Source organism: Triticum urartu, chromosome 7 (genome assembly GCF_003073215.2).
Source record: "Triticum urartu cultivar G1812 chromosome 7, Tu2.1, whole genome shotgun sequence".
In the NCBI taxonomy this organism is placed as follows: domain Eukaryota; kingdom Viridiplantae; phylum Streptophyta; class Magnoliopsida; order Poales; family Poaceae; genus Triticum; species Triticum urartu.
Window position 1 is genome coordinate 171997099 of NC_053028.1, and position 26887 is coordinate 172023985.

The window sequence follows — 26887 nt, forward strand, 5'->3', positions numbered from 1 at the left end:
TAGTAATGTGCATGATATGAGATAGTACACTCATGCAGCTCAGTATGCACAATTACCAGGAAGTTTTCTTTACAAAAATCAACATTGGCGCCTTTAACATTTTGCTACAACTAATTTTAGATCAGATAAAGGTTGGATTCACGCCAATTAATAAAATACATGCTGATGTAAAAATATAGTGATATACAACACGTAATTACATCAGCATTGGAGCACAGGTAATTCCCGCAAGATATTTTCCTCGAATACAATCCCAATGAAGGAAGTCTTCTATCATTTAATCTTATTTTCTAAAAGATAGATGGGTAAGAAACATGTAGAAAATATGATCAGAATGCTATAAAATTTCATGATGCGAGGATACGCACACGCTTCTTAGAATGGAGTTGATATTCTTTTGCTGGACTGGAGCAGACTAGTTCTTTGGCCACTGGAATCTGCTTATTATCAGTGGGAGTTTGGTTTCTCTGTGCTGAAGCAGTATGTACGAAAAATGGAGTTGGTTTATTATCTCCTGGCGTTTGGATCTTCTGCAAAGATCTGGTTTGTAACCCTTCAGATTCTAACATACCTGTCTTCCCCTTGCATGCCTTATATAGAAGAATGGTGCTTCAATTATAAAACATGCTACAACAAAGATGGAATAGGTACTGAAGAATAGAAATGCATGACATATTGACATGTATTTCCTCCATCCGGAAATAAATGGATGGGTCTAGGCGTATTTCAGTTCTAGATACATCCAGTTTTATCCATTTCTGCGACATGTAATTCGGATGGAGGGAGTATGATGTAAGAGCTAGGGATACGACATGACAGCACAGTAAAAAACACTGAAAACCCACTGCAGAACCAAAGTAATCAAACCCACGGATATGAGATAGTACACTCATGCAGCCCAGGATGCAAAACTACCAGGCAGTTTTCCTTACAAAATTCAACATTGTGGCCTTTAATCATACATTTTGCTACAACTAAATTTAGATCAGATAAAGGTTGGATTCATGCCGATTAACAAAATACACGCTGATGCAAAAATACAGTGATATACAACAGGTACTTACATCTGCATTGGAGCACAGAGAATTCCTGCAAGAATCTTTCCTCACAGACGATACCAGTGCAGAAATTCTTCTATCTATTAAGCTTATTTTCTAAAGCAGAGATGTGTAAGAAACATGTAGAAAATATGATCAGCATGCTATAAAATTTCATGATGCAAGGATACGCACACGCTTCTTAGAATGGAGTTCACATTTTTTGCTGGACTGGAGCGGACTAGTTTTTTGGCCACTGGAATCTGCTTATTATTAGTAGGAGTTGGGTTTCTCTGTGCTGGAGCAGTATCTATAAAAACTGCAGTTGGTTTATTATCTCCTGGCGTTTGGATCTTTTGCAAAGACCTGGCTTGTAACCCTTCAGATTGTAACATAGTCGTCTTCCTCTTGCATGCCTTGTATAGAAGAATGGTGCTTCAATTATAAAACATGCTACAACAGAGACATGGAATAGGTACTGAAGAATAGAAAGGCATGACATATTGATATGCATGTATTACCCATATCACGGGCCAAGTTAGAGAAAGGACCTTGTGGGGTGAAGAGGATTCAACATCTTTCTGCAAGTCTTCTGAAGAACTGCCCTTTAGATGTTCCATCATATTGGGTATCATTAACATCAAGTTTATTGGCCTTTACATTGCTCCGTGATGTTCTTGTGGATATATATATATATCCCTAATAATAAAGCACGGATTGACTCCGTAGGTTCACCATCACAATACGCTTCCGTCCAGTCGTAATACGCTTTTACGATTTATATAGACAAAATCGTTATAAACGAGGTGGTACTAATAGCTCGTCCGACCTGATACGTTTTACATATCGCTCGAGTTTGCACCGCCTGGGCCGAGCTCGTGCGTCACACACTTATCCTGGCCCAATGCGCCACCTGGGCCGAGCTCGTGCGCCACCCACCTATCCTGGCCCATTTAAGACATATCGAAGCAAAAATAGTGCTGGTGCAAAGAATCGAACACACAACCTCATGTTGAATAACTAGCGTCACTACCATTGGGCTGGCGGTGGTGGGTTGATAATGAGTAGCGTTGCTGTGCATAAGGGAGCTATCTCAGGGATTTTGGTCTATTCGCTTGTTTTAATGGTTGCACTGCTGCTGGATCTGCTATGTGGATAAGGAGGCTCTCTAGGTAAGGGTTTTTGGTCTATTTGCCTTTTTTTAATGGTTACACCTATCGGAAGCCGTTGAATGTTGCTATGTGTACTATCGATTGCAAAAAAAAGAATACGGAATGAGCACCGATTATATTTACTTGCTGTTATTTGTCGTACTATCATAGTTTAATGTTCATGCCTAACACATCTTATGAATACATTATCATATACAATAATTAAAAGTGAGTGAAATATTAGAATTAAATATTTCTTAACAGAGAAGGTAATTGGAGCACACTAGGGCTTGCTGACAACTAAGATATTCCTTAACTCTGGATGTCACCGATGTCATTGCTGAGATACAGAGGGGATACCGGGAGACGGAGGGATGAAGAGTAGAGAGAATGAGACAACAGAGCATCTTTCTCACGCTGGCTGGGAGGGGGGGAGCACTCCACTCCATTTTACCATCTCTCCCGCAGCTCTATGTGACATAATCATGCAATATCAAATAAATTTCATCCATTCAAAAAAAATTTGCTCCGTGAAAAAATCCTTCTATTTTTGAAATTAAATCCGTAGACCATAAAAGCATATTTTCGAGAGGATAAACGCGTAGACCATAAGATGTTGGTATTGTAGGGAGGTTTGTCCCAACGAAGAGATCATCATGTCGTGCATGTTGCTCGACCTGGGCCTTTCACAACCTGTGCTCGCCCAACTATCACGAAAATAAGGCAACAATAGCTAAAATAATTAATAAATTACAATGGAATCAAAATATATACTTTTTTTAATGGTGCAATTGGTTGGATTTTGAAATGCGTATTTCCTTAAAATTGGAAGACACCTTTTTTGTCCCGTTGCAACGCACGGGTATTTGTGCTAGTATATATATATATCTCCCTAATCTATCCCTAATAATAAAGCACGGATTGACTCCGTGGGTTCACCGTCACAATACGTTTTTTTTCTCATGTTATAATACGCTTTTATAATTTGTATGGACAAAATCGTAATATAAACAAGGTGGTACTAATTTGGCTCGGGTGCTGCGTAGGCAGAGGAGATATGCGAGGAGGTTGGCGATCTAGGCAGCAAGCGGCGGTAGCGGCAGGCTGAGACGGCATGCGGACGACCGCCAGGGGCGACAGCTTGCGGTGGTCGGAGCACGAGAGGAGCAGAGAGCAGCGGCGCGTCTGCGAGGGAAGATGACGGCGCATCCATTAGAGGCGACCTCGGGGCAGAGGGCGTCCAGTGGATCCTGGCCCTGGAGGCGGTCTTGGAGTGCCGCCGGCTGAAGCACGTTAGGAGTGACGACGGCTCCATGGGAGGCGACCTCGGGGCAGAAGGGGCGAGGGACCGGTAGGCGGCGGTCTGGTGGTGGTTCGCCAGGCGGCAGGGTCGGTCGGGCACGCGGGGATCGAGCGCCTCCCCTCTGATGGCGTTGAGCATAGCGGCACACGACCCCAAGACAACAGAGAGAACAGAGAGAGGAAAAAAAGGCTCAGTAGCGGCGATGGCGAGCGGCGGCAGTTTGATGACGAAGAAGGAGCTCGGCGAGACCCACGACGTCCTCCGCTTTGGCGTCAACGACAGCGTCCATGGCGACCTCGCGCTGGCGCACCCCGTCCAGGCCACCATCAAGGTAAACCCTCCTCGATCCGCCCCCGTTCATTCCCCCAAACCCTAGCGCGTGCTGAATCGGAGTTTTTTTCTTTTTTTTGGTGCGCGCGCGTGTAGGAGGCCAAGTTCTGGGATAAGAAGAAGTTTGGGACCGAGGCCATCTACGGATCGACCTTCAACATCCGCAGGGATCTCGACACCTAGATCCTCTCCAGGTTGGTTCTCTCACTGCCCCCCTCCTGGAAATAGGTTTTGTCTAACTAAAGAGCCACCGGTATTAGATTTTTTAGCGGTATGATCTGGGAGCTGCAGTTGTTGGGGTTGTCAATTCGACCTTACTTCTTTTGTTTTGTTGAGCAAATCAGGGCCCCTACCTTTAGATTATTACATCTAGAAGCGCACACGCTTAACGCTTGTGAATGAGAGTTTTACAAACCAGAGCACAACGAGTGCATCCGGAGTGGTTGATGCATTAGGGAGAGAGGGGGAGTTCAGTTTTGCCAAATTAATAGGGAGCCTTTCATCTTTTCCTGCCCTGTGCGCCCATATTTTGACCAAATTCACACATTGTTTCATGACTGGAGGTATACTAATGTCATCAGAGACCTTTCGATTCCTTGCAAGCCAAATGGACCAGAGAGTATATGGTTCGCTATTTTTGTCTCACAGAGAAGCTTGTCACCCGTGTTAAAAATGCCAGCTAATTCTTTCACATCATCTAGCCTTATGCCCATAAGGCCCCATATATGTTTCATCCTGATGCACTTCAGAGTTAAATGTGCAAACGTTTCTTGGTCGTTGCATCCAAAGGGGCAGGTATCACCGTCGTCGAGTCCTTGCTTTTTAAGGAGCTCTTTGACTTTGATATGGTTTCTGATGAGCATCCAGGCAATTTTTTTCCTTTTTTTGGTGACGAGCAGTCCCAAATACACCGATAAATGAGCTCAGTACATCCTCCAAAATTCATAAGCTGATGGGATTTCCTGACTGAAAATTCCACTGAGTGGTTCATTCTAAGAGCTCGTTTATCCAAGGATCCAACCTTGAGATAGACAGAACTGAGGAATTGAGCTAGAACCTTGAGTTCGCTGTTGGCCTGATCAGATGTAATATGCTGTGCGTGCACAGTCCATTCCCCACCTCTCCTGCAGTCAGCCACAGAGATGTTTGGCCTAAATCCTGAAAGAAGTTAGAAGAAAAATCATCTGGGCCTGGCTTTTATCTTGTGGAATATCTTTAGTCACTTCCCAAATCTCTAAGTAAAATGTGTAGGTAGGCTGGATAAATCAAATGAATTTGGATACAACAGGTTCAGATCGATAAAAGTAAAGTGGACATGACTGCAAGGTTTAAATTCAAACATATTTGAATTTAATTCAAATGGGTAACTAGGACTAGGTTCTAGAAAGTGCCCAAAAATGTTGAGATTTTTTGTGTGAAGCTTTGATAAATGCAGAAAGATTTGTGGGCAAGGATTTGGGGAATTTGAGATGGCTTTAATTTAAACAAGTCATCTTTAGTGCTGCTGGACTGTAACAGTCAGACATACCATCGACCCTAAGGCTCTTTTTTTAAACAGAGTATGAGACGCTAACGCTCTTTTCGTGATTAATGATTGGCATACATTTCTTTTAGACTTTATTATCATGCTGGATTCTACGTTGTTGTGTATTTTGTTTGACGCGACAACTAGTGTGTTCTTCGTAGTGAATTCACTATGGGACATTATACTTATGTATAACAACAACAAAATTGGAAAAAGAAATACATTAATTTTGTTTCTCCCGTTGCAACGCACGGACATATGTACTAGTTAATAATAAAGCACGGATTAAGTCTCCGGGTTCACGTCACGGCGTTTTTCTAAAAGAGTCCATGTGGTTTAGAGGAATCAACCCGCAATCTACAGCAATCTGACCGTAAAAAGTGAAAAAAAAAACGATTCATACGCGGCCTGACTCGCCCGTCGTTGACATCGCAGCCCGCACGAGAACACGAGGGTTCCGCCGCCGCCGCACCCACATCCATCCTCTCCGCGATGCCCGTCCTCGCTCCGCCGTCGTCGAATCCGGTCGAGCTCGTCAGGATTCGCCGCATCTCGCGCGACGCCCATCCCGTGCACCCAGCCCCCGCTAACGACGGGCGCCCAGCACCATCGACGGCGCGCGCCTCCAGCATCCACCTCCCTAGGAGAGCTCCTCCTGCCTCCGGCGGAGGCGCATGAGCCGAGCCCGGCCATAACACGCCCGTGGCCGTGGCCAACAACAACCTCCAGGCTGCATCAGCGTTCGGTGGTATGTGCATGCTTTCCACTGATTGATTTTGAGTGCAAGATTTTTCTGAGTTGGGGCATCACCCATGGGTGTTGTGTACATGTTCAATACACACAACCGTTTCTCTTATGACTTCTTCACTTAATGGTCAGACACAATTTAGCAACCGTGAATAGACGCCTAATAGGTTTGTTAGCTGCTTCCGAATGTTCATAATGTATAAAATGATTCAATTTTACTATGATTTTGTTTGAGAAGTTGAATCTGCAACGTACTGATAACATTGACTACATACACCAACACTGCAGGCCAACTCTTGATGGATTTCCAATGTGCCTCCGGCCTCCCATTTTTTTTTTCAGAATCTACTCCAATGAGTGAATCATAGCCACCAATAAACAGGCACCCAGTGAAGATGTCACACTTTGATGTGAAGTGCCTGGTACAAATCCTTAATGCTCAATTAATATTTGTTCGTTAACTAGCTCCCTGGAAGTGTCAAATGACTTCAGACCAATTCTAGCATTGAACCTATTATCATTTTATACAGAGATCACATTCATCACCAGGAAGGTTCAAGATGTTCCGCATCAAAGGCGTCGGCAGTGCTACAAGAGTTGAAGAAAGACGAGGTTTTGGTGTTGTTACTACTATCTGTGAAGTGTCAAACCTGCCGAAGAAGGCATGCCTATTTTTCTCGTTGTGTTCTGATGCCGATAAATAAACCCAAGTGTGAGAAAAATGTTGGCGAACAGATAACAAAAGCTATCCGGACTGATGTCAGAAAATTATTATGGTAACAATAAACTATACTATGTTTTAGGGAACTATAAAACAAAGTCGTTTACTGTGGTAGAAAAAAGTAGTACAGTCAATCATGTACCTTTACAACAGAGAAACAGGGGATATGCTGTGGAAAAAACGGCATATGATAAAAGCACAGACTTAAAATGAATGCTCATGTTTTCTTCCTATAAAAGAGAACTCTTATCATATTATGATTGATTACAAGGACTACACTTAATTGATTTGTTTTCTGTTAGGAAGAAAATATGTTGTTGACGGGGATTTTAAAAAGCTTGAGGTGGTACCGAACGGGAAACAGGTAAATTTCTTTTGTCAATTTTCATACAGGTTTAACGCTTCTACTGTGTTCCAACCTCCCGCCTGGTAGTATCTCTATAATGGTGTTGTGACCTGGCTTGATGTTCTGCATTATATATACAATTTCCTCCATGTATCATTGCTAATTGTTTTCCGTACTGTGGTATGCCGATGCCGATTTTACTCATCAGTCTTATCTTTGTGTCACAGTTCATGGAGTTATTTGAGGTATCATCCTTTTGATATAGAGGTGGCATTCCCATTGTGTATTACAAACTTGAACTGGTACTACACTTTCCTATCATTAGTATATCAGTTGATCAAGCACTTGATTTCTAATACTACCAATTGTGTCTTTCTGACTGAACCTGTGGTAGTTCCATGCTATGCACTCATTCCCCTCATACCATGGTTTTTTTGGTTCTAGGTAATGGATGTATGGCTTCATGTATCTTCATCTCTATTTGGATGATTTGGTGCGAGTTTCTCCGGTGTCTATTCTGATTCCAGTGGCTTGTTCTTTCTAGCAAGACAGTGCTTGTGTTAATGCCTATGGTAGAATAGCATGTATTATGATTAATAACTACAATTAATCTGCATATTGAGTAGGCAAGATGGTCAACCATCAAATTGAGTGCTAGCATTAAGCTTGCATGCTGGTCGTTCCTTCTCCACTTCTCTGTTTTGCTATGTTCTGAATATTCTTAATTTTGAATACTTGCAGGTACCTTCCGAACTGAACTTGAACACTTTCATGCTTCTGAACTAAATTTTGAAGACATGCAGGCAACTTCATTTCAAGCATCGGGTTGACTTGAGGCCTGACACCGGTGAGGCCAGAGACGACAGTTCATCGCGGTGGCCGTTGACAACGGCCAGGAAGCTAGGTTGCCCGTCTACCATCTTCATATGTTCTCCATCTCCCCCTCTGCTTTTTTACGTACATCTCTCACCTCCATTTCTTTCCCTTTACAGAAAAAACTAGCACGTCTCTCTCCCTCGCGTGAGTGTTGAATCAGTCCTGTGAAATTTCTATGCCCAATATGTGCCCGGGCGTCGCCGCCACTCCGTGCCTGCCACAACGTCAGCCCTCCCGTTTCTGCACTGTCGCCACCACCGGCCGGTAGCCCGTGCAGCCACCTCAAGCATCCTCCACCGCCCATGCCATGTCCCCGATGTAACGTGGGATCTGCCTCATGGGCGAGGAAACCAGAACCTTGGCCGCCATCTCACATGCGACGGCGTGCACCTCAGTGTGCGGTGAGAATGATGCATTTTCCCAATGGGAGATCTTTCTTCAGCTAACTTAATGTTCTTACAAGGATAGTTTACAAGATCGTGGTATTATTGTAACAGCAGTAGCCATGGAGACATCAGGTGATCCTTATGAGCAGAACTATCATGAGTCAATAGAATTCATAAACTTGCAGTTTATTTGCTCTATTCAATAATGCTTTCAGTTTCAATGAAAATTGTTAACTGGACTCCCATGAGTGTGGTGGTGTATTATTCTGCAAAAAGTTGTTTTTGTCGCCTTTTAGTGTTTTCATTAACATCTATGGTCATATACGATGCCTGACAAGATGCGAATAATCAGCCACTTAGTTATCTTTATTTCCATCACACTTTTTATTTCCATCACACTTTTGGACAATTAATTAGCTTTCGTTGCATCATGCTTCTGGATAATGAATAAAATGATGTACCGGTTTGGGTTACTTCTTCATCAACCTATGTTCCACTCAACATTCTTCTTTTGGATTACTTCTTCACCAACTTATTCTCCACTGGCTTTCAAAAAAAACTTATGCCCCACTCTACATTTATATCATGGAAAAATAGTTGTCTATAGTGACCTTGTATATAGTTGTTTTAGCCCCTTAAAAAAACCCTTCAAAAAAAAGTTGTTTTAGCGGGCATGCGTGTTTGCATTTTTCTCTTTTTTACCCGTTGCAACGCACGGGCCCTTTTGCTAGTGTGTGTGTGTGTATATATATCAGTGTGTGCAATTATATCTGACATGCATGGAAGACAACTTGTTGGGGATATAGCTACTAGGTATGACCCGCCCAGGAGGGGCCGGGTCAACCCCAATGGCGGGTTACAAAAGAAGCCCAGTAATATTTAAGGTGATAGTTTATTAAGACTTGTAGAAGGCCTAAGCCCAGAGGCGGCTTAAGGCCCAATATTGTAAACCGCTGTATGTAAAGAAAGACTTGTAAGGAAAGGCATATAAAAGAAGTCACCGAGCCGTACACGTTTTATGAGCCGGTCGGGACTCTGTAGGCCGCCAGGCGTCAACCCATGTATATAAAGGGACGACCTGGCAGCGGCTTAGGGCAAGAAACAAGAGATCGATAGCCAAGCTAGCTGATTAGCTCCTTGGTCATCGAAACCCCAGCAATCCCAACACAACTAGACGTAGGCTTTTACCTTCATCGTAAGGGGCCGAACTAGTATAAACCTCTCGTATCCCTTGTCCCGATTAACCCCTTTAAGCTTCCTAGTTGCGATGGACCTACGACTAAGTCCTTTTGCTAGGACTTCTGCTGTGATAATTCCACGACAGTTGGCGCCCACCGTGGGGCCAGCGCACGGTGGATTTGAGTTCTTGAAGGGCAACTTCGAAGGGCTCAAGGGATACGCTGTGGGCCGGATGACCAAGAGTCGTCGCGGAAAGCTCTACATCGACGACGAAGGCTGGGCCCCCGAGGCTGGCTCAATTGAGTACGGGTACCGGGTCCCCTTCGGCGGAATCCATGTCTTCATCGGCCGGATCGGCGAGTCAGACCCTGAGCCAGACATCTACACCAACCTCATCGAGACGGCTCAGCGCGCGAGATCCGCCCGGACTCAACCTGCCGTGAAGCATGCCTTCGTGGGTTGCATCCATGGAGGTGAATTCTCTGAAGGATTAATGGACGGTGGTGAGACGGCCATCTGTTCCGATGCTGCTTCATCAACAGGTGAGACAGATTCTTTGTATCAGCTGCAAGATGGCATTGCTTGGGGGCTGTTCCGATGGCAGCAGTATTGCGGACCCCTTTGAGCCGCCGAATCGAACCAGAGTCTTCATGGTTGGCACTCAACCCGGGCAGAACTCCACGGCAGCAGCAGCAATAACCACTAGGTCGGCAACGGCTGGGTCAGGAGACCCCGCGCGCTGCCCGACTCAGATGCTAATGGACCTCATGGACAAGTTGACGACTCTATTGACTGCTATGGTGGAGCCGGCGGATAAGGCTCAGCATGACGCGGAGGTGGCACGGCTATGTGAAGAGATGGCACAAGCCAAGGAAAATTTAGCAGCAGAAGAGGTCAGGATGGCCGCGGAGCGGGCGGCTTTAGATGCTCGTGCTCAGCAGCTTCAAGCAGAGACTTTCCGGCTCTCGGTGGATCTGAACGCGTCAAATGAGGTCATGAGGAGAAGGCACCAGAAAACTCAGTCACGTCTGCCTCTGACGTACGATCCTAGGAATCTTTTCCACACACCCGGGGTTGGTCCAAGTAACCCGCCGGAGGCAAACCGGATCACGACACCCGGGGCAGGGGCGCCGGTTCAACCGCGGGCCATGGAGCCACCTCGTATGAATACCGCCCCGCCTCAGTACACACCAATACCACCGGGTCACTTTTCTAACCCTTTGGAGAATCTCATTGCTGCATCGGCTCGTTTGGCGGCTCTCCCGATGGAAGGCGACTCTCCGACAGCAATTGAAACACGAAGGGTGAGGGAACTTCTTCAGACGGCTCTGGCACAGCAGGATGCGTACTCTTACAGTCGAGACAGAATCCATTCAACCCCTTGCCCAAGCCGGAGCCCGAGCTATAGCAGACATATGGACTCAGCCGCTATGTCGAGCAACGCTCAACGCTGTAACCAACCGCGCAGGCATGAGCCGGCGCAGGGTGGAGCCCTTAACTTGGCGGATCAGGAGATAATCCATCAAGAGGCAGAGCGGGCGGTTCAACTAGCAGCTGAGCAGGCGGCTCATCAGGCCTTTCCGGTTTATCCAGCAGCCACTGTTGAGGCAGGAGTAGCCACGAGAACAGGAGGTGTCCCTTGCCTGGTGCCGGCTATATGTAATGAGCGCTTGCCAAAAGACTTTAAAGGGCCTCGCAAGGTGCCTAATTACACGACCGACTTGCAGCCTGGGGCATGGATTGAAAGTTATGGGATGGCGATGGAGCTGTTGGAGGTCAGCGATGCAGCAATGGCTAAATATTTCACTATGATGTTGGATGGAATGGCTCACACTTGGTTGAAAGGGTTGCCACCCAATTCCATAGGCTCATGGGCGGAGTTAAAAGCCTGGTTCATTCAAAACTTCAAGGACACATGTAAACAACCTATGTCAATCGTGGACGTGACTAATTGTAAGCAAGAGGAAGGTGAGTCCACAACCCATTGGGTGCGCCTGGTCAAGGAGACAATACATTCATCTGATAAGATGGATGCCGGCTCTGCAGTCTTAATGTTGGAGAAAAATTGCCGTTTTGAACCTCTGAAGCAGAAGCTGGGGCGGCTCAAGCGTGACTGTAATGACATGGGCCAGTTGATGGCGGCCCTGGTCAAATATGCTGATTCTGACAGTACCAAGGATCCCGTGTCTGATGAAGAGAAAACAGGGAAGGGAAAGAAGAACGGCAACGGCAAGGGTCACCAGCATAACCCGACGAATCAAGGAGGTAATAAACGTAAGGCTGATGAGTTTGTGGCTAACACCAATACACAGGGCAACAACCAATGGCGCAAGGGTAGGCCACCTCCTCTGTCAGGCGGGTCAGGTCCCACCCTCGAATAACTATTGAATGAACCTTCTCCAAGACACGGCACCCGGGAGAAACCAGCTACCCATCTGTGGAAGGACTGTACGATCATGAAGGCATTTAAAAATTCCAACATGTTTGATGGTAGTCACGGGCCTGGCGGCAGTTTAGGCGGAGGCGGCTTTCATGGCCCGGGCGCCGGTTCATGCGGGGGCGGTTTTCATGGACAGGGCCATTTGGCTAACCAGGGTGGCTATAATTAGCAACCCGACCAATGTAATCAGCAGCAACAGCAGCAACAGTCCGGGTATCAGAGCAATCCAAAACAGTTGAATAGTGGGCAGTACCACGTATTTACCACTAATTTATGCAAAAGGGACCAGAAGCTTCATAAGAGGGTTGTCAATGTTGTTGAGCCGGCGATTCCATGTTATTTGAGGTGGTCAGAACAGCCTATTGTGTGGAGTAGGGAAGATCACCCTTTCCAGGTTGATAATCCGGGTTTCTTAGCCTTGATGGTGGCACCTTAGGTGGGTGGATATAAGTTCACTAAGGTGCTCATGGATGGAGGCAGTAGCATCAACATCCTCTATTATGAGACGTTTCGCCGGATGGGGTTGACTGATAAGAGTCTTAAACAGTCCAACACTGTTTTTCATAGTGTTGTGCCTGGTAAGTTGGCATACCCAGTTGGTAAGATTGAACTGGAAGTAGCCTTTGGGGATGAATATGATTTTAGGGCTGAGAAGTTAACTTTTGAGGTGGTTAAGATCAAAAGCCCATATCATGCTCTGTTTGGACGGCCGGCTTATGCCAAGTTCATGGCTCGGCTGTGTTATGTGTATCTACAGCTCAAGATGCCGGGTTATAAAGGCACCATCATAGTACATGGAAGCCAGAAAATAGCCCTGAATGTGAAGAGGGTGATGCCACTTATGCTGAGTCTGTTTGTGTGACAGAGGAGTTAAAGTTTTATAAAGATAATGTTGACCCGATAGACATGCCATCTTTGAAGAAGCCAACTATGGAGCATGAACCGGTGTTGAAATTCAAGTCAGCCGATGACACCAAGATGGTCGATTTTGTGCCTGGCGACTCATCCAAACAGTTCATCATCAGTGCCAACTTGGATCTAAAATAGGAAAGCGCGCTCATCAAGTTCATCCGTGAGAACCGGGACATCTTTTCATGGAAACCTTCTGACATGTCGGGTGTCCCGAGAGAACTCGCTGAGCACACTCTTAATATTGATCCGAAGTTCAAGCCGGTCAGGCAGTTTCTCCGATGGTTTAACGAGGAAAGGCGCAAGTCCATTGGAGAAGAGGTGGCCCGGCTCTTGGCGGTCGGGTTCATTGTTGAAGTTTTTCACCCAGAGTGGTTGGCTAACCCGGTGCTTGTACTCAAGAAGAATGGCATCTGGCGTATGTGTGTGGATTACACCGATTTGAACAAGGCTTGTCCGGCCGATCCTTTTGCTCTCCCTCATATTGATCAGATCATTGATGCTATGGCGGGTTGTGAGCATTTGAGTTTTCTGGATGCCTATTCAGGTTATCATCAGATCAAGATGGCAGTCAAGGACCAGGAGAAGACAGCTTTCATCACTCCGTTCGGAGCCTTTTGCTATGTGTCTATGCCTTTTGGGATTAAGAGTGCCTAGGCGACTTATCAACGATGTGTACAGAATTGCCTTCATAGTCAGATTGGGTGTAATGTTCATGCTTATGTGGATGATATAGTGGTGAAGTCCAGAGAGAAGGAAACCTTGGTAACAGATCTGAAGGAAACCTTTGATAACCTCCGGGTCAACAAGATGATGCTTAACCCGGCCAAGTGTGTTTTTGGAGTCCTAGCTGGCAAACTCTTGGGTTTTTTGGTGTCTAACAGAGGTATTGAGGCTAACCCGGAGAAATTTAAGGCGATCACATCTCTAGCCAAACCGATGTGCATCAATGACGTTCAGCGGCTGGCGGGTCATGTCGCTGCCTTAAGCCGGTTCATAAGTCGGTTAGGGGAGAAGGTGATGCCTTTGTATCAAATGATGAAAAAGGCGGATGACTTTGTCTGGAGTGATGCTGCTAACTCTGCTTTTAAGGATCTGAAGAAACAGCTCGCTGAGCCGCCGGTTCTTGCTGCTCCGGTTGAGAAAGAGCCGTTGTTATTATATGTAGCTGCTAACTCACGTGCTATCAGTGTGGTCATTGTTGTGGAGCGCAAGGAGGCTGGCAAAGAACATCCGGTCCAATGGCCGGTTTACTACGTCAGTGAGGTGCTGATTGAATCTAAACAAAGATATCCACATTGGCAGAATCTCGTTTATGGGGTGTTCATGGCAAGCCGGAAGCTCAAACATTACTTTTAGGGTCACCCAATCTCTGTGGTTAGCTCTGCTCTTCTAGGAGACATCATTCAAAATAGAGAAGCCATAGGATGAGTCGCCAAGTGGGCTATTGAGCTTGGGTCTAATGGTTTAAAGTATATGCCATGTACTGCGATTAAATCTCAAGCGCTAGTTGAATTCATTAACGACTGGACAGAGTTGCAGATGCCAGAGGAGAAACCGAACAACACATATTGGACGATTCATTTTGATGGGTCCAGACAGTTGGAAGGCTCGGGGGCTGGAGTTGTTTTAACTTCTCCTCGAGGGGACAAGTTTTGTTATGTGTTGCGATTGATGTTTCCTTGTACTAACAACATAGCAGAATATGAAGCCTTGCTCCATGGGCTTCGAATGGCTAAAGGGATGAGTCTGAGCCAAGTCCGGTGCCTTGGCGATTCAGATTTGGTGGCTCAACAGGTGTCAGGCAAGTGGGATTCCAAGGATCCTCTCATGGCGGCTTATCACCGCGAGGTCGACGCTGTTGTAGGGCATTTTAAGGGTTATCAAGTGGAACACATTGACCGCAGAAAGAATGAAGCCGCCGATGCCTTAAGCCGGTTGGGATCTCAGCGTAAGCCGGTACCCCCTAACACCTTTTTGGATGTTTTACATAACCCGTCTGTTAAGTTGTCTACAGAGGAAGATTTGGCCATTCCTGACCCGGAGGCATATTTAGTGTCGGTTACTCATGTTATTCCAGATTGGATAGTACCGTTCCTAGCTTACATGACCCGGGGCGAGTTGCCAGAGGACGAGACCCTGGCCCGACAGATAACCCGGCGGTCCAAGTAATGACGATTTCTGACGGAGAGTTGTATCATCGCAACATCACTAGAGCGTTTCAGCGTTGTGTTTCTCCTAAAGAAGGCCAAGAAATACTTCGTGAGATCCATGAAGGGGATTGTGGTCATCACGCCGGGTCAAAGTCTCTTGTGGCCAAAACTTTTCGTCATGGTTTTTACTGGTTAACGGCTCACGCTGATGCAGAGGATCTGGTCAGTAGGTGTGATGGATGTCAAAAATTTGCACGACGAGTGCATGTGCCGGCTCAAGAGTTACGGATGATTCCAATCACTTGGCCGTTTGTGGTTTGGGGGCTTGACATGGTTGGACCTTTTAAAAGGTCTAAGGATAAAAAGACACATCTTTTAGTGGCAGTTGACAAATTCACAAAATGGGTTGAGGCAGAGCCAGTGAGTAAGTGTGATGCAGCCACGACGGTTCAGTTCATGAAAAAGGTGATTTTTCGCTTTGGTTTTTCACACAACATTATCACTGACAACGGCACTATTTTATCCCAAGGTGCTATGGAGGAGTTTTGTCGACGTGAGCATATCCGGCTTGATGTTTCTTCCGTAGCTCACCCTCAATCTAATGGTCAGGCTGAGAGAGCAACTCAAGAAATCTTAAAAGGTCTCAAACCCCGGCTTATGGTTCCCTTATAGCGGACGCCTGGTTGTTGGGTAGAGGAATTACCCTCGGTGCTGTGGAATATCAACACCACTCCTAACAGGTTTACAGGTTATACACCTTTCTTCATGGTTTACGGAGCGGAAGCGGTGCTGCCCAGTGACATCCGTCATGACACGCCTCGCGTGGTGGGTTACGTTGAAGCTAATAATGAACAAATCCCGACAGGATGCACTTGACTTGTTAGATGAGGAGAGAGACTTGGCAGCGGGTCGATCAGCAATTTATCAACAGGACCTGCGCCGTTATCACAGCCGTCGGGTTAAGTCCAGGACCTTTCAAGAAGGTGACCTTGTAACACCCCGGATGTAACTTTCCCTATTTGTACTCCAACTCTTGCCGTTTTCGGCGTTAAGTTATATTTATTTCTCGGGTTCGGGTCTTTGTCTCCGTGTGTTGTTTTCAGTGTCATGCATCTCATATCATGTCATCATGTGCATTGCATTCGCATACGTGTTCATCTCATGCATCCGAGCATTTCCCCGTTGTCCGTTTTGCATTCCGGCGCTTCGTTCTCCTCCGATGATCATTTCTAACTTTCTTTCGTGTGTGGGGATTAAACATTTCCGGATTGGACCGAGACTTGCCAAGCGGCCTTGGGTTACTACCGGTAGACCGCCTGTCAAGTTTCGTACCATTTGGACTTCGTTTTGTACTCCAATGGTTAACCGAGGGACCGAAAAGGCCTCGTGTGTGTTGCAGCCCAACACCCCTCCATTTTGGCCCAAAACCCACCAAACTCTGCTCCATGTCCTAGAGCGTTCGATCACGATCGCGTGGCCGAAAACCGCACCTCATTTGAACTCTCCTAGCTCCCTCTATGCCTATAAATAGCCCCCCCATTTTCGGATCTCTCTCCCTCTCTGAAACCCTAGATAAAAAAAAACAGATCCCGCCGCCGCCGGACGTGTCCGCGCCAGGCCGGACAACGTCCGCCGCCGCCTCAGCCACTCTCCTCCCGCCACGTGGCCTCCCCGCCGGCGCCTCCCCGCGCGGCCCGCCCGGCCCGCGTTGGGCCCCCGAGGCCCGGGCCACCGCCGCCCGGGACCTCGTCCCCGACGCCGATCCGCCCTGCCGCCGTCCTCCGCCGCCCGCGCCGCCGTCCTCCGCCGCCTCGCGCCCGGTTGCCGCCGCCGCCGCGCCGCGCCGCACCACCGCCACCGACCGCCGCCTCCACGCGCCACCGCCGCCGCCTCCACGTGCCGCCGCCGCCGCATCCACGCCGGCCGGAGCCGCCCCGGCTTCTCCTCCCCTCGGCGGCCACCATCTCCGGCGAACAGGTCTTCTCCGGCGAGCTCGGATCTCGCCTCGGTTCGCGCGCCCGCGAGGAACCCTAGATCTGGGTTGACTTTTCCCCCTCTCCCTTATAATTTTGTGCATACTTTGACCTGCCGTAACTTTGCATCCGTAGCTCCGATTTGGGCATATAGCATATCAAAATGTTCGCCTCGACGAGTACATCATTTCATTCCATTGCATCATTTTCATTTGAGTTCATCTTGATGCCTGAAATGCTTCTAGAAGGAGGCTTCGTGAGTTAATTGTCAGATCTGCTAGTTCATCTTAGACTTTTGTCATTTTTTCCATGATTAATGTGTGCATGATATGCCTGTGAGTCCTTCATATGTTTTGTTAAGCATCTTGTTATCTTTCCAGAGGTGCAACCCATGCATTTTTAGGATGTGTGTGGTGACTTGTGCAAGCTTGCAAAGTGGGGCACCCGGTAAATCTGTTTTCAGGGACTTAGTAGTTTTCACTAAGTCTGGGATTGTTTAGTTCATGATGCCATATGTTCATGTTGTTTCCTAGTGATCCGTACCTCTTTTGAGGATAATCAGTAAGGGAGTTTTGTTAATATTATAGTGATCTATCCATCCATGTCTTTGTTTGCAAGTATGGAGCACCCTAGCTTGAGTCAATCGAGCTCTACTTTTGCTTCGTTGTGAATCTGGGCAGATCGTCAACTCGTTTGCGATTTTTCCGATGTTATTATAGTTGATCCGTGCATGATATGCCATTGTTCTTTCCATGTCTAGCTTGTATTTTGTGCCTTCTTTATGGATATATGCTTGCCTTGCCATGACTTGCACCGTAGTGAGTGCATCGAGCTCGTAAACATGCCTTCGTGAGTTATATTTCAGCATGTCTCAGTTTTCACTAAGTCTGAAAACTGATTATGTTTTTGCTATGTTCGTGTGCTTGCTAGTATATTTTGTGATCCATTTTGACTCAAGGTCACTAAGGGACTTTTGTTAAGCTTGTTGAGTAGCTCCATGCCATGTCTTTTTTTGTCATGTTCAGGTCCTGTAGCATGTTGTTTTGATGCTCCGAAGAGGGCTTCATGATCCGAAATTTCAGACAAGTGTTAGTTTCACCAAGTCTGAAATCTGTTTTGCATTTGCGTTTTTGCCATGCTTGTTTGAACCTCATAATGGATGAGTTGGCCGTAGCTCAGTGCTAGTCTTTTGTTAATCATCTTGTGTGCATCCCTGCCATGTATTTTGTTGTCATGTTTGGTGGCTGTAGCATGTTCACTTCGTTGCGTTTAGATGCCTACTTGCTGTAAATCGTAGACCGGTGTCATTCTTAAATCGCTTGCCATTTCCAAACCGTAACTTCGATTCCGATGATCTTTATATCGTTTTCAAGCGATTCCATCTCATATTTCCAGTGGCACCCTTGGAATTACAAGTTGAGGCCAGGTTCATGCATTTCCTGTCATATTTTGCATTTTGCATCCCGCATCGCATCCCGCATAGCATGTCATCATTGCATCTTTTTGTTTGAGTTTGCATGTGGTTGATTGAATTCTTGTTGCTTGTTTGTCTTGTTTGGGTAGAGCCGGGAGACGAGTTCGCTAACGAGGAGCCCGTTGAGTTTGCTTGTGAGGATCCAGTCAACTCTGACAACTATGTAGGCAAGATGATCATACCCTCGAAATCACTACTATGTTTGCTATGCTAGTTTGCTCGCTCTTTTGCTATGCCATTGCTATGATGCCTACCACTTGCTTGAAAGCCTCCCAAATTGCCATGTCAAACCTCTAACACACCATTGTCCTAGCAAACCGTTGATTGGCTATGTTACCGCTTTGCTCAGCCCCTCTTATAGCGTTGCTAGTTGCAGGTGAAGTTCGGAGGCTGTTCCTTGTTGGAACATTTTTTTACTTGTTGGGATATCATTATTTTGCTATGTTATCTTAATGCATCTATATACTTGGTAAAGGGTGGAAGGCTCGGCCTCTCGCCTAGTGTTTTGTTCCACTCTTGCCGCCCTAGTTTCCGTCATATCGGTGTTATGTTCCCGGATTGTTGCGTTCCTTACGCAGTTGGGTTATAATGGGAACCCCTTGATAGTTCGCCTTGATTAAAACTTTTTCCAGCAATGACCAACCTTGGTTTTAACATTTGCCACCTAGCCTTTTCTTTTCCTTGGGTTCTGCAGACTCAAGGGTCATCTTATTTTAACCCCCCCGGGCCAGTGCTCCTCTGAGTGTTGGTCCAAACCGTCAGCCGCCGGTGGCTACCAGGGGCAACTCTGGGCTGGCCTACCGGAAGTTTAGACAATCTGAGTGTGCCCTGAGAAAGAGATATGTGCAGCTCCTATCGGGATTTGTCGGCACATTCGGGTGGTGTTGCTGGTCTTGTTTTAACCTGTCGAAGTGTCTCGAGTTACCGAGATACCGAGTCTGATCGGAACGTCTTGGGAGGAGGTCTATTCCTTCGTTGACCGTGAGAGCTTGTCATGGGCTAAGTTGGGACTCCCCTGCAGGGATTGAACTTTCGAAAGCCGTGCCCGCGGTTATGGGCAGATGGGAATTTGTTAATGTCCGGTTGTAGATAACTTGAACCTTAATTAATTAAAATGAATCAACTAAGTGTGTTACCGTGATGGCCTCTTCTCGGCGGGGTCCGGGAAGTGGACACGGTGTTGGAGTAATGTTTGCGTAGGTTGTTCTATAGCTTCTCGCTCGTGCTTTGTCTCCTCTTCTTGCTCTCTTTTGCGAATAAGTTAGCCACCATACGTGCTAGTCGCTTGCTGCAGCTCCACTCATATTTTACCTTGCCATACCTATAAGCTTGAATAGTCTTGATCGCGAGGGTGCGAGATTGCTGAGTCCTTGTGGCTCACAGATTACTATTACACCAGATGCAGGGCCTGATGATTCCGCTCCAGGTGACGCGTATGAGCTCAAGTGGGAGTTCGACAAAGACTCTCAGCGATACTATGTTTCTTTTCCCGACGATCAGTAGTGGTGCCCAGTTGGGGGTGATTGGGACCGTGTCGCATGTTGGGTTCTCTTTTATTTTGGCGCCGTAGTCGGGCCTTGAGTGTATGGATGATGTAATGTTATTTCTGTACTTGATTGACGTGGTGAGTGTAAGCCAACTATGTTCTCCCCTTTATTATTTACATTACATGGGATGTTGTGAAGATTTCCTAACTTGCGACATATGCCTTCAATGCGATTATGTCTCTAAGTCGTGCCTCGACACGTGGGAGCTATAGTCGCATCGAGGGTGTTACAGACCTGGTGCTCCGACTCATTCATGATCTGTCAGATGCACACAAACTATCCCCGCCTTGGGAAGGACCTTTTGTGGTCAGTAAGAATTTAAACAACAGGTCATATTACCTCATTGACATTCGAGAGCACAAAGACTCACGTAAGTCGGAGGAGGAGACCCGCCGGCCGTGGAACATTGCTCAGCTTCGGCCATACTACACCTGAGCTACCGGCTCTCGTCATGTACATACTTTTACGTTGCATATATTATGATAAATAATAAAGAAGGACCTCTGCCTTTTTTCCTCTTCAAAGATCATATATCTTTACTATTTTCATGGATATTAAGGAGCTGATCATATCTGAATCTAGCTTAACCTTTGTGGTCCGGCTTATGATATTATTCAAATCTAGCTATAAATCTCATGATCACTCGGGGGCTTCCTGTTCAAACATAGGTCGTATTCGAACCAAAGAGAACATAGTTGTCGTAACCCTATTGATCGGCTCAAAGCCAAACTCACTAGGGGGCTTCCTGATCATATCTGAATCATAGCTTAACCCCTTTTGGGTCCGACTTGGATCGTATTCGAATCAGGGTCGTTAAAAACTTCTCAAGGTCATTTGGGGGCTTCTTGTTCAAACATAGGTCGTATTCGAACCAAAGAGAACATAGCTATCGGTACCCTCTTGATCAGCGCAACGCCAAAGCCACTGGGGGCTATATGATCGTATTTGAATCTTAGCTTAACCCCTTTGGTCCGGTTTACTGATCGTATTCGAATCAGAAACCCCCAAATTTCAGTTAAAAAGTTAATTTATATTGTTTGAAATTTGCTATGTTGTTTTACTGGTTTTTGTTGTCTCAAATCTAAACGATCAACACGGTTTTTTTGCCGGCTTGACTGTTTGACAATAAACCACCAAGGCATGATAATCATCAGGCATATAGAAGATTGACTTCTCAAATAAAAACTACATCATCAACCTCATCACCCGGGTCATATAGACTGGTAGTCTAGATGCAAAGAACACAGGTATGACTGTTATTCATGAACAGATTTTCGGTGTTTTTTCATTAATCAAAGGTTGTTTCAACCTTGTTTATTTCACGTCTGGTTCTGTTTTTTCCTCCTATGATAAAATCATTGGTCCTGTACCGGGTGTTCTGACCCATCCAGTGCTAAACCACCAAGCCAGTTTTTTTCCTTTTCTACAGGAACAGAGTTGAAATATTACAGATGTAACCATAGATGTGACGCATATATTGACATCAGGAGCAAAGATTCACACGCGTCATCTTATGCACGATGGCATAGGCAAAATATGCAGTTTTTTAAACTAACCTATTACAAGGCATTAAGATCCCAAAAGGTTACTGTTTCTCTCTCTTAAGACAGATCCTAAGCTAAAAGCAGGATTGTTTAGATGGTTATGACTCCCCCCTGGCTGGTTCATCTCCCTCCACTGGTTGAAAGCCGGGATTAGACCAGTCAAAGCCATTCAGAGCAATGAACTCAGCCTCATCATCAATTAAGCTGGCCGGGTCAATCTCTGGGGCAAATGTATGTTGGCGAACCGGTGGGATAAGATCCGTCACTTTATAAGAGGGAGTCGCCATCTTCTTATTCTCCAAATCAAAACCTGGCTGATATTTATCAATGTTGGTCTCATCTCCAAGAACGGTGGCTTGAGGTCGAACTCCCCTCACGCAGGCAATGAAGTCATCCTGCTCAAATAGAGCCCCGTCTTCCTTCACGGTAGGGTACCCTTTAGCTACATCCACCGGGTCTAGATCTGGCACCCAGGCTTTGGAGCGGCTCAGGGCAGTTAGGGCTCCGGCTCTGGCACAGGGTCGTTTGACCTCTTGAAACCTGGCGGGTAAGATTGACAATTTCTTCAAGACATCGCTCAACCGATTGGGTCCTTGGTTGGCAGGAGAGATAGCAGCAAGTGCTCATTGAGCGCCAGTAAAAAACTGCTCCACTAAGGTGTAAACTGCCTTCATTTTGGTCACACTATATTGGCTCAGATTTTTGCTTCGCGGACCTGCAAATATTTTTTAAACAAAGGGTCAGTAGGCGGCTTATATTACGGGTCAAAAGAAGGCATAAGTGATTAACACAGATGACTTACCAAAGATGGCGGAGACCATTTGAGACACCCGGTTCTTTAAGCTGGTGAGTTCCGTGGTAACCTCCTCAAGAGCCGCTTTAGCTTTTTTAGCATGTTGAATCAGCAACGTCTTTTCTTCGGCCCAGGATTTCCTTTTTGCCGTCAAGCTGGTCTTCAATTTTTCTGTCTCAGAAAGACTCAATTGGAGTTTAGAGTTAGCAGACTTTATTTCTGCCTCTTGATCCGCCAGCCGGGTCTTTGCATCAGTTAATTGGGAGCCCAATTCAGATAGGGCATTCTACAAAACATACACAGGTGTGTCAAGGCTTAAACTAAAAGTTATAAGGGTTCAAGTCTCAAGTACTATGCACCGCAATACCACTTGACACTTGGGGGCTAATGTCTGCCAAAGCAATTTTTATGACTCTTATATATTTCAAGTCTCAAGTGCTTTACAAAGTAACAACACTTGGCACTTGGGGGCTAATGCATGATATTCAGAAAGTTTCTCAAGATTAAGCCGGATTGCAGTACTTACTGGGACTAGTAAAAGACAGTTATAAAGTTAAGTATCGGTTCATTTATGATAAATGGAGCTGGCCCTTGGGGACTACAGGTCAAGTTTATGCTACTCTATTGGACTTTCAGAGGCAAAGTGTCAACCTATATCTTAAAGTCTACAGATCATTCAGGATCATCATCTGAAGACTTGGGGGCTGGCAGAGTATAAGTAAGCTGGAAAACATACCTCATATTTTAGCTGTAATTGCTTGACCATCTCAATTTCTGACTCACGGCTGGAACGCACATGACTGAGATAGCCGTACAATATGTCACTAGCATTCAGATGAGTATAGCGAGAGATATCAAGCTGTACTTTCTGCCTTTCTAAGGCCTCTTGTTTGGCAGAATGCCTGGCTAGCACAGTTGGATTACTCGACACAACAAATCTGCTGCCAGTGATCAGAACGTCATGATCAGAAGACGTTGGCGGGTTAGCTGAACCGGATGGTCTGGTGGTAGAGGGGTTAACAACGGTATCTGACGGCTCAGGAGGGTCCAATTGAGTATCAACAGCTGGGTCTTCTGGTGCTTTAGTTCGAGGGGGAGAAGTTGGCATGGCCGGTTCAGGTGCAAGAACTGACAGGTCTTCCGCAGGTTTAATCACCTTGGCCTTCTTGGACTTGGCTTGACCACTAAGAAAGATTTTATGAGACAGTTAGTGCAATGATGTAGTTTTAAAGACACAGAGGAAAGATGATTTTTTCTTTACCCAGGGGCAGTCTTGAAGGCCAGAAATTGTGTCTGAGATGAGTTGCTAGAAGAGCGAGAAACCTCCTGCAAAGGTAAAATAAAGTTAGTAATACAAGAGAATAGACTCATTAATAAAAGCAGAAGATGAAGATAAAAGAGACCTCATTCTGGTGCTTTCGAGGAGTTTGTTGTAAAACAGAAGGCGGTTCATCGTCGTTCCGGGCCTGACGGCGGCTCTCATGTTGCTGCTTTTTCAAAAGAAAATGAGGGTCCAAATAAGCCAAAGGGTGTGAAAACCTTACTTTCCGGGTTACCAGTCGAACTTTCTATCTTGGCAAATGGGCTGAGTCGGAGGAAATAGTTACCTCTTCTTCTACGGCCTGACTGGCCCCCGTGTCGTCCTGGCAATAGTCAGTGTCAATAAGGTTATTAAAAAATTGGCCAAGGGAGTCAAGGGCTACCTCCGACTCAGAATCATCGTCAAGCTTTAACGGGTCCTCAGCAGTGCTCCTTTTCTTCTTAGACCTCCGGGTCGTCTTCCTGGCAGCTATGGCGGCGGCTCTAGCCTTCTTGGCGGCTTCATGGTCATACTTGGCTTTCCAGAAGTCGGATTTCGCGTGTAAACGGATAAACATGATAAAAGGTCATGCAAGTATTTAAAACTACTGAGGAAAAACACAAAAAGAGGAGGTCAGGGGTTTTCTCACCTCTGGTGCCGGGTTAAGTTTACAGAAGGGGTTTAACCCAACTTTACTGCAGTTCTCATACTTGCTGTTCACAAGGATGGTTGACATTGAAACAATATCTTCTTCGGTTAGTTGTATAGAGTTGTAACGCAGAGAATCATCTGGGCCTCCGCCATATTCATACATCAATTTGGATTGGCGGCTTAGAGGAATGACCCGCCACGAGATCTAGCAGCGGATCAAGTCAACGCCGGTTAAGCCATTCCCCAATAAGGCATTGATCCTTTTAATAGATGGAATAAGCTTCTTGCGTTCAGCAGTAGTAAGCTTGTCAGGGAACACAAACTTGGAGTCCAGACGCTCCGTGCGGTAACCCGACAGTGGTTTTTCATTGGCTGGAGACATATCTTGGCAATAAAACCAGGTCTGATTCCAATCTTTGGGATGACTCGGTAAGACTATTATGGGAAAGACGGCGCCCTGTCGGCGCTGAATTGAGATTCCACCAAGTTCCAAGCTAGGGCCATTGGTACACTCATTCTGGCAGTTCAGATAAAAGTACTCTCTGAAGAGTTCCACAGTCGGCTCTTCTTGAAGATACACCTCACAGAGAACTTGAAAATTGCAGATGTTGGTGGAATTGGGTCCAATATCTTGAGGGTGAAGTTTGAAAAAATGAAGAACGTCTCTGAAGAACTTTGAGCCGGGTGGTGTAAAACCCCGATTCATGAGGTCAGAGAAGACAATAACTTCACCGTCTCTGGGATTAGGCCGTTCCTCGTCCGGGTCAGGTGCACGATAAGACATAACATTTTTCCCTGGTAAAAATCCTATGGTGAAGAATACATTCAAAGTATCTTTAGTGACTGTGGAAGGGACCCAGTTGCAGACAGTCGGTGCTTTTGACGGCATGATGATCAAAGGACAAAATGAAAAGAAAGTAACGTGCTGGTCCAATTCAATGGTGAAGTTAAATGATGATGGTGCAAATGAGTAATGGCGGCTTAAGTAAGGGCTAATGTCATATAAGGGAAAAGTGAGCCGGCGTAATAAGCCGTCATGACTACAGATATTTGAGAAATGCCAGAAACAGAATTGGCTAAGTGTGGAGACAAACAATTTTCCTAATTTCTTGATATTATTCTGGATCAAATGGCCGTTCAAAATGGAAAATATTCTAGACCTAAAAATCTAGCACATATGAGTTCGCGAGTTCTAATGAGGCCTTTGTACCAGGAAAAGGGATCTACTGGTATCAAGAATGGGCACAAAACAACTACCGCACGAGTATATGTTCTTTTTGGATCAAGAAGAAGCTGCAGTGGAAGAACTACGAAGAAACTGTGATGAACTATGAAGAACACACAGAAACCTAGAAACCCTAATGCGGATCTGAGGAGCAGGAAGGTAAACACTTACAACCACGGATCTTCTGCGGAGGTCGCCGCCGATCTCTAGATCGATTCAGGCTGATGCAGCGGCCAAGGTCGACGAAGACGAGGTGCTCTGTGACGGCGGCGGAGCTCGAGCGGCGGTAGGGTTGCGAGAGGAAGAATACGAAGAGAGATAAGAATGAGAAAGACCAGGTCGTGCCTATTTATAAGGGGATAAGCGAACATGCAGGCGTGAAAAATCAAGGAAGACCCAAATAATGGTTATCCAACTAAACGGACGCCTCGATTCTCGAAAGACATTTAAGGATAAAGATCCGTTGAAGATGACGTCATAGAAGGCTTTCGTGTTTTCAGAGGATGATGTCATGGCGGGTTACAAAGTTTTACAGAAAGAGGGGGATGAATTTTGTCTAAGTGTTGAAGATTGACAAAGAACAAAGTTCAAGTCAACCTGTGGCCTAATGTTGGGGATATAGATACTAGGTATGACCCGCCCAGGAGGGGCCGGGTCAACCCCAATGGCGGGTTACAAAAGAAGCCCAGTAATATTCAAGGTGATAGTTTATTAAGACTTGTAGAAGGCCTAAGCCCAGAGGCGGCTTAAGGCCCAATATTGTAAACCGTCGTATGTAAAGAAAGACTTGTAAGGAAAGGCATATAAAAGAAGTCATCGAGCCGGACAAGTTTTATGAGCCGGCCGGGACTCTTTAGGCCGCCAGGCGTCAACCCATGTATATAAGGGGACGACCTGGTGGCAGCTTAGGGCAAGAAACAAGAGATCGATAGCCAAGCTAGCTGATTAGCTCCTTGGTCATCGAAACCCCAGCAATCCCAACACAACTAGACGTAGGCTTTTACCTTCATTGTAAGGGGCCGAACTAGTATAAACCTCTCGTGTCCCTTGTCCCGATTAACCCCTTTAAGATTCCTAGTTGCAATGTCCCTACGACTAAGTCCTTTTGCTAGGACATCTGCCGTGACAATTCCACGACACAACTAGTAGTTAGATTTATGTAATGAGTGCCTGTAGGAGATGACATAAATAGTAGGACTGGGGTTAACTAGCAGCAACAGGTCTCAAAAACTAAAGGGAGAACATAGATGAAAGCTACAGAATATGTATCGTTTGTA

At 46.0% G+C, this 26887-nt stretch overlaps 1 protein-coding gene across 15 annotated transcripts; it reads left to right on the top strand.

Moving 5' to 3' along the window:
* The first annotated feature begins 5734 nt into the window (after positions 1 to 5734).
* On the top strand, positions 5735 to 8611 carry LOC125520862. 15 transcript variants are annotated; one of them, XR_007288886.1, is made up of 8 exons: positions 5735 to 6094; positions 6382 to 6515; positions 6624 to 6705; positions 7117 to 7178; positions 7388 to 7462; positions 7605 to 7653; positions 7902 to 8064; positions 8153 to 8611. XR_007288886.1 is itself a non-coding variant. In XM_048685896.1 (7 exons), exons 2-7 carry the CDS (start codon positions 6489 to 6491, stop codon positions 8182 to 8184), a joined length of 429 nt encoding a protein of 142 aa, XP_048541853.1. In that variant the 5' UTR covers positions 5735 to 6094; positions 6382 to 6488; the 3' UTR covers positions 8185 to 8611. The 15 variants fall into 15 exon arrangements, 5 of the variants coding, with proteins under 5 accessions (XP_048541853.1, XP_048541855.1, XP_048541854.1 ...); XR_007288882.1 differs by having other exon boundaries at positions 6624 to 7178; positions 7605 to 7732; XR_007288880.1 differs by having other exon boundaries at positions 6624 to 7178.
* Positions 8612 to 26887: the final 18276 nt, after the last annotated feature.

Excerpts from the sequence above, each read along its gene's own strand:
- LOC125520862 (XM_048685896.1), top strand. The coding sequence starts at position 6,489 with ATGTCACACTTTGATGTGAAGTGCCTG. Across the intron at positions 7,463-7,963 it reads TGTATTACAAACTTGAACTG|GCAACTTCATTTCAAGCATC; the intron begins GTACTACACTTT and ends GAAGACATGCAG. Across the intron at positions 8,065-8,152 it reads GACAACGGCCAGGAAGCTAG|AAAAAACTAGCACGTCTCTC; the intron begins GTTGCCCGTCTA and ends TTCCCTTTACAG.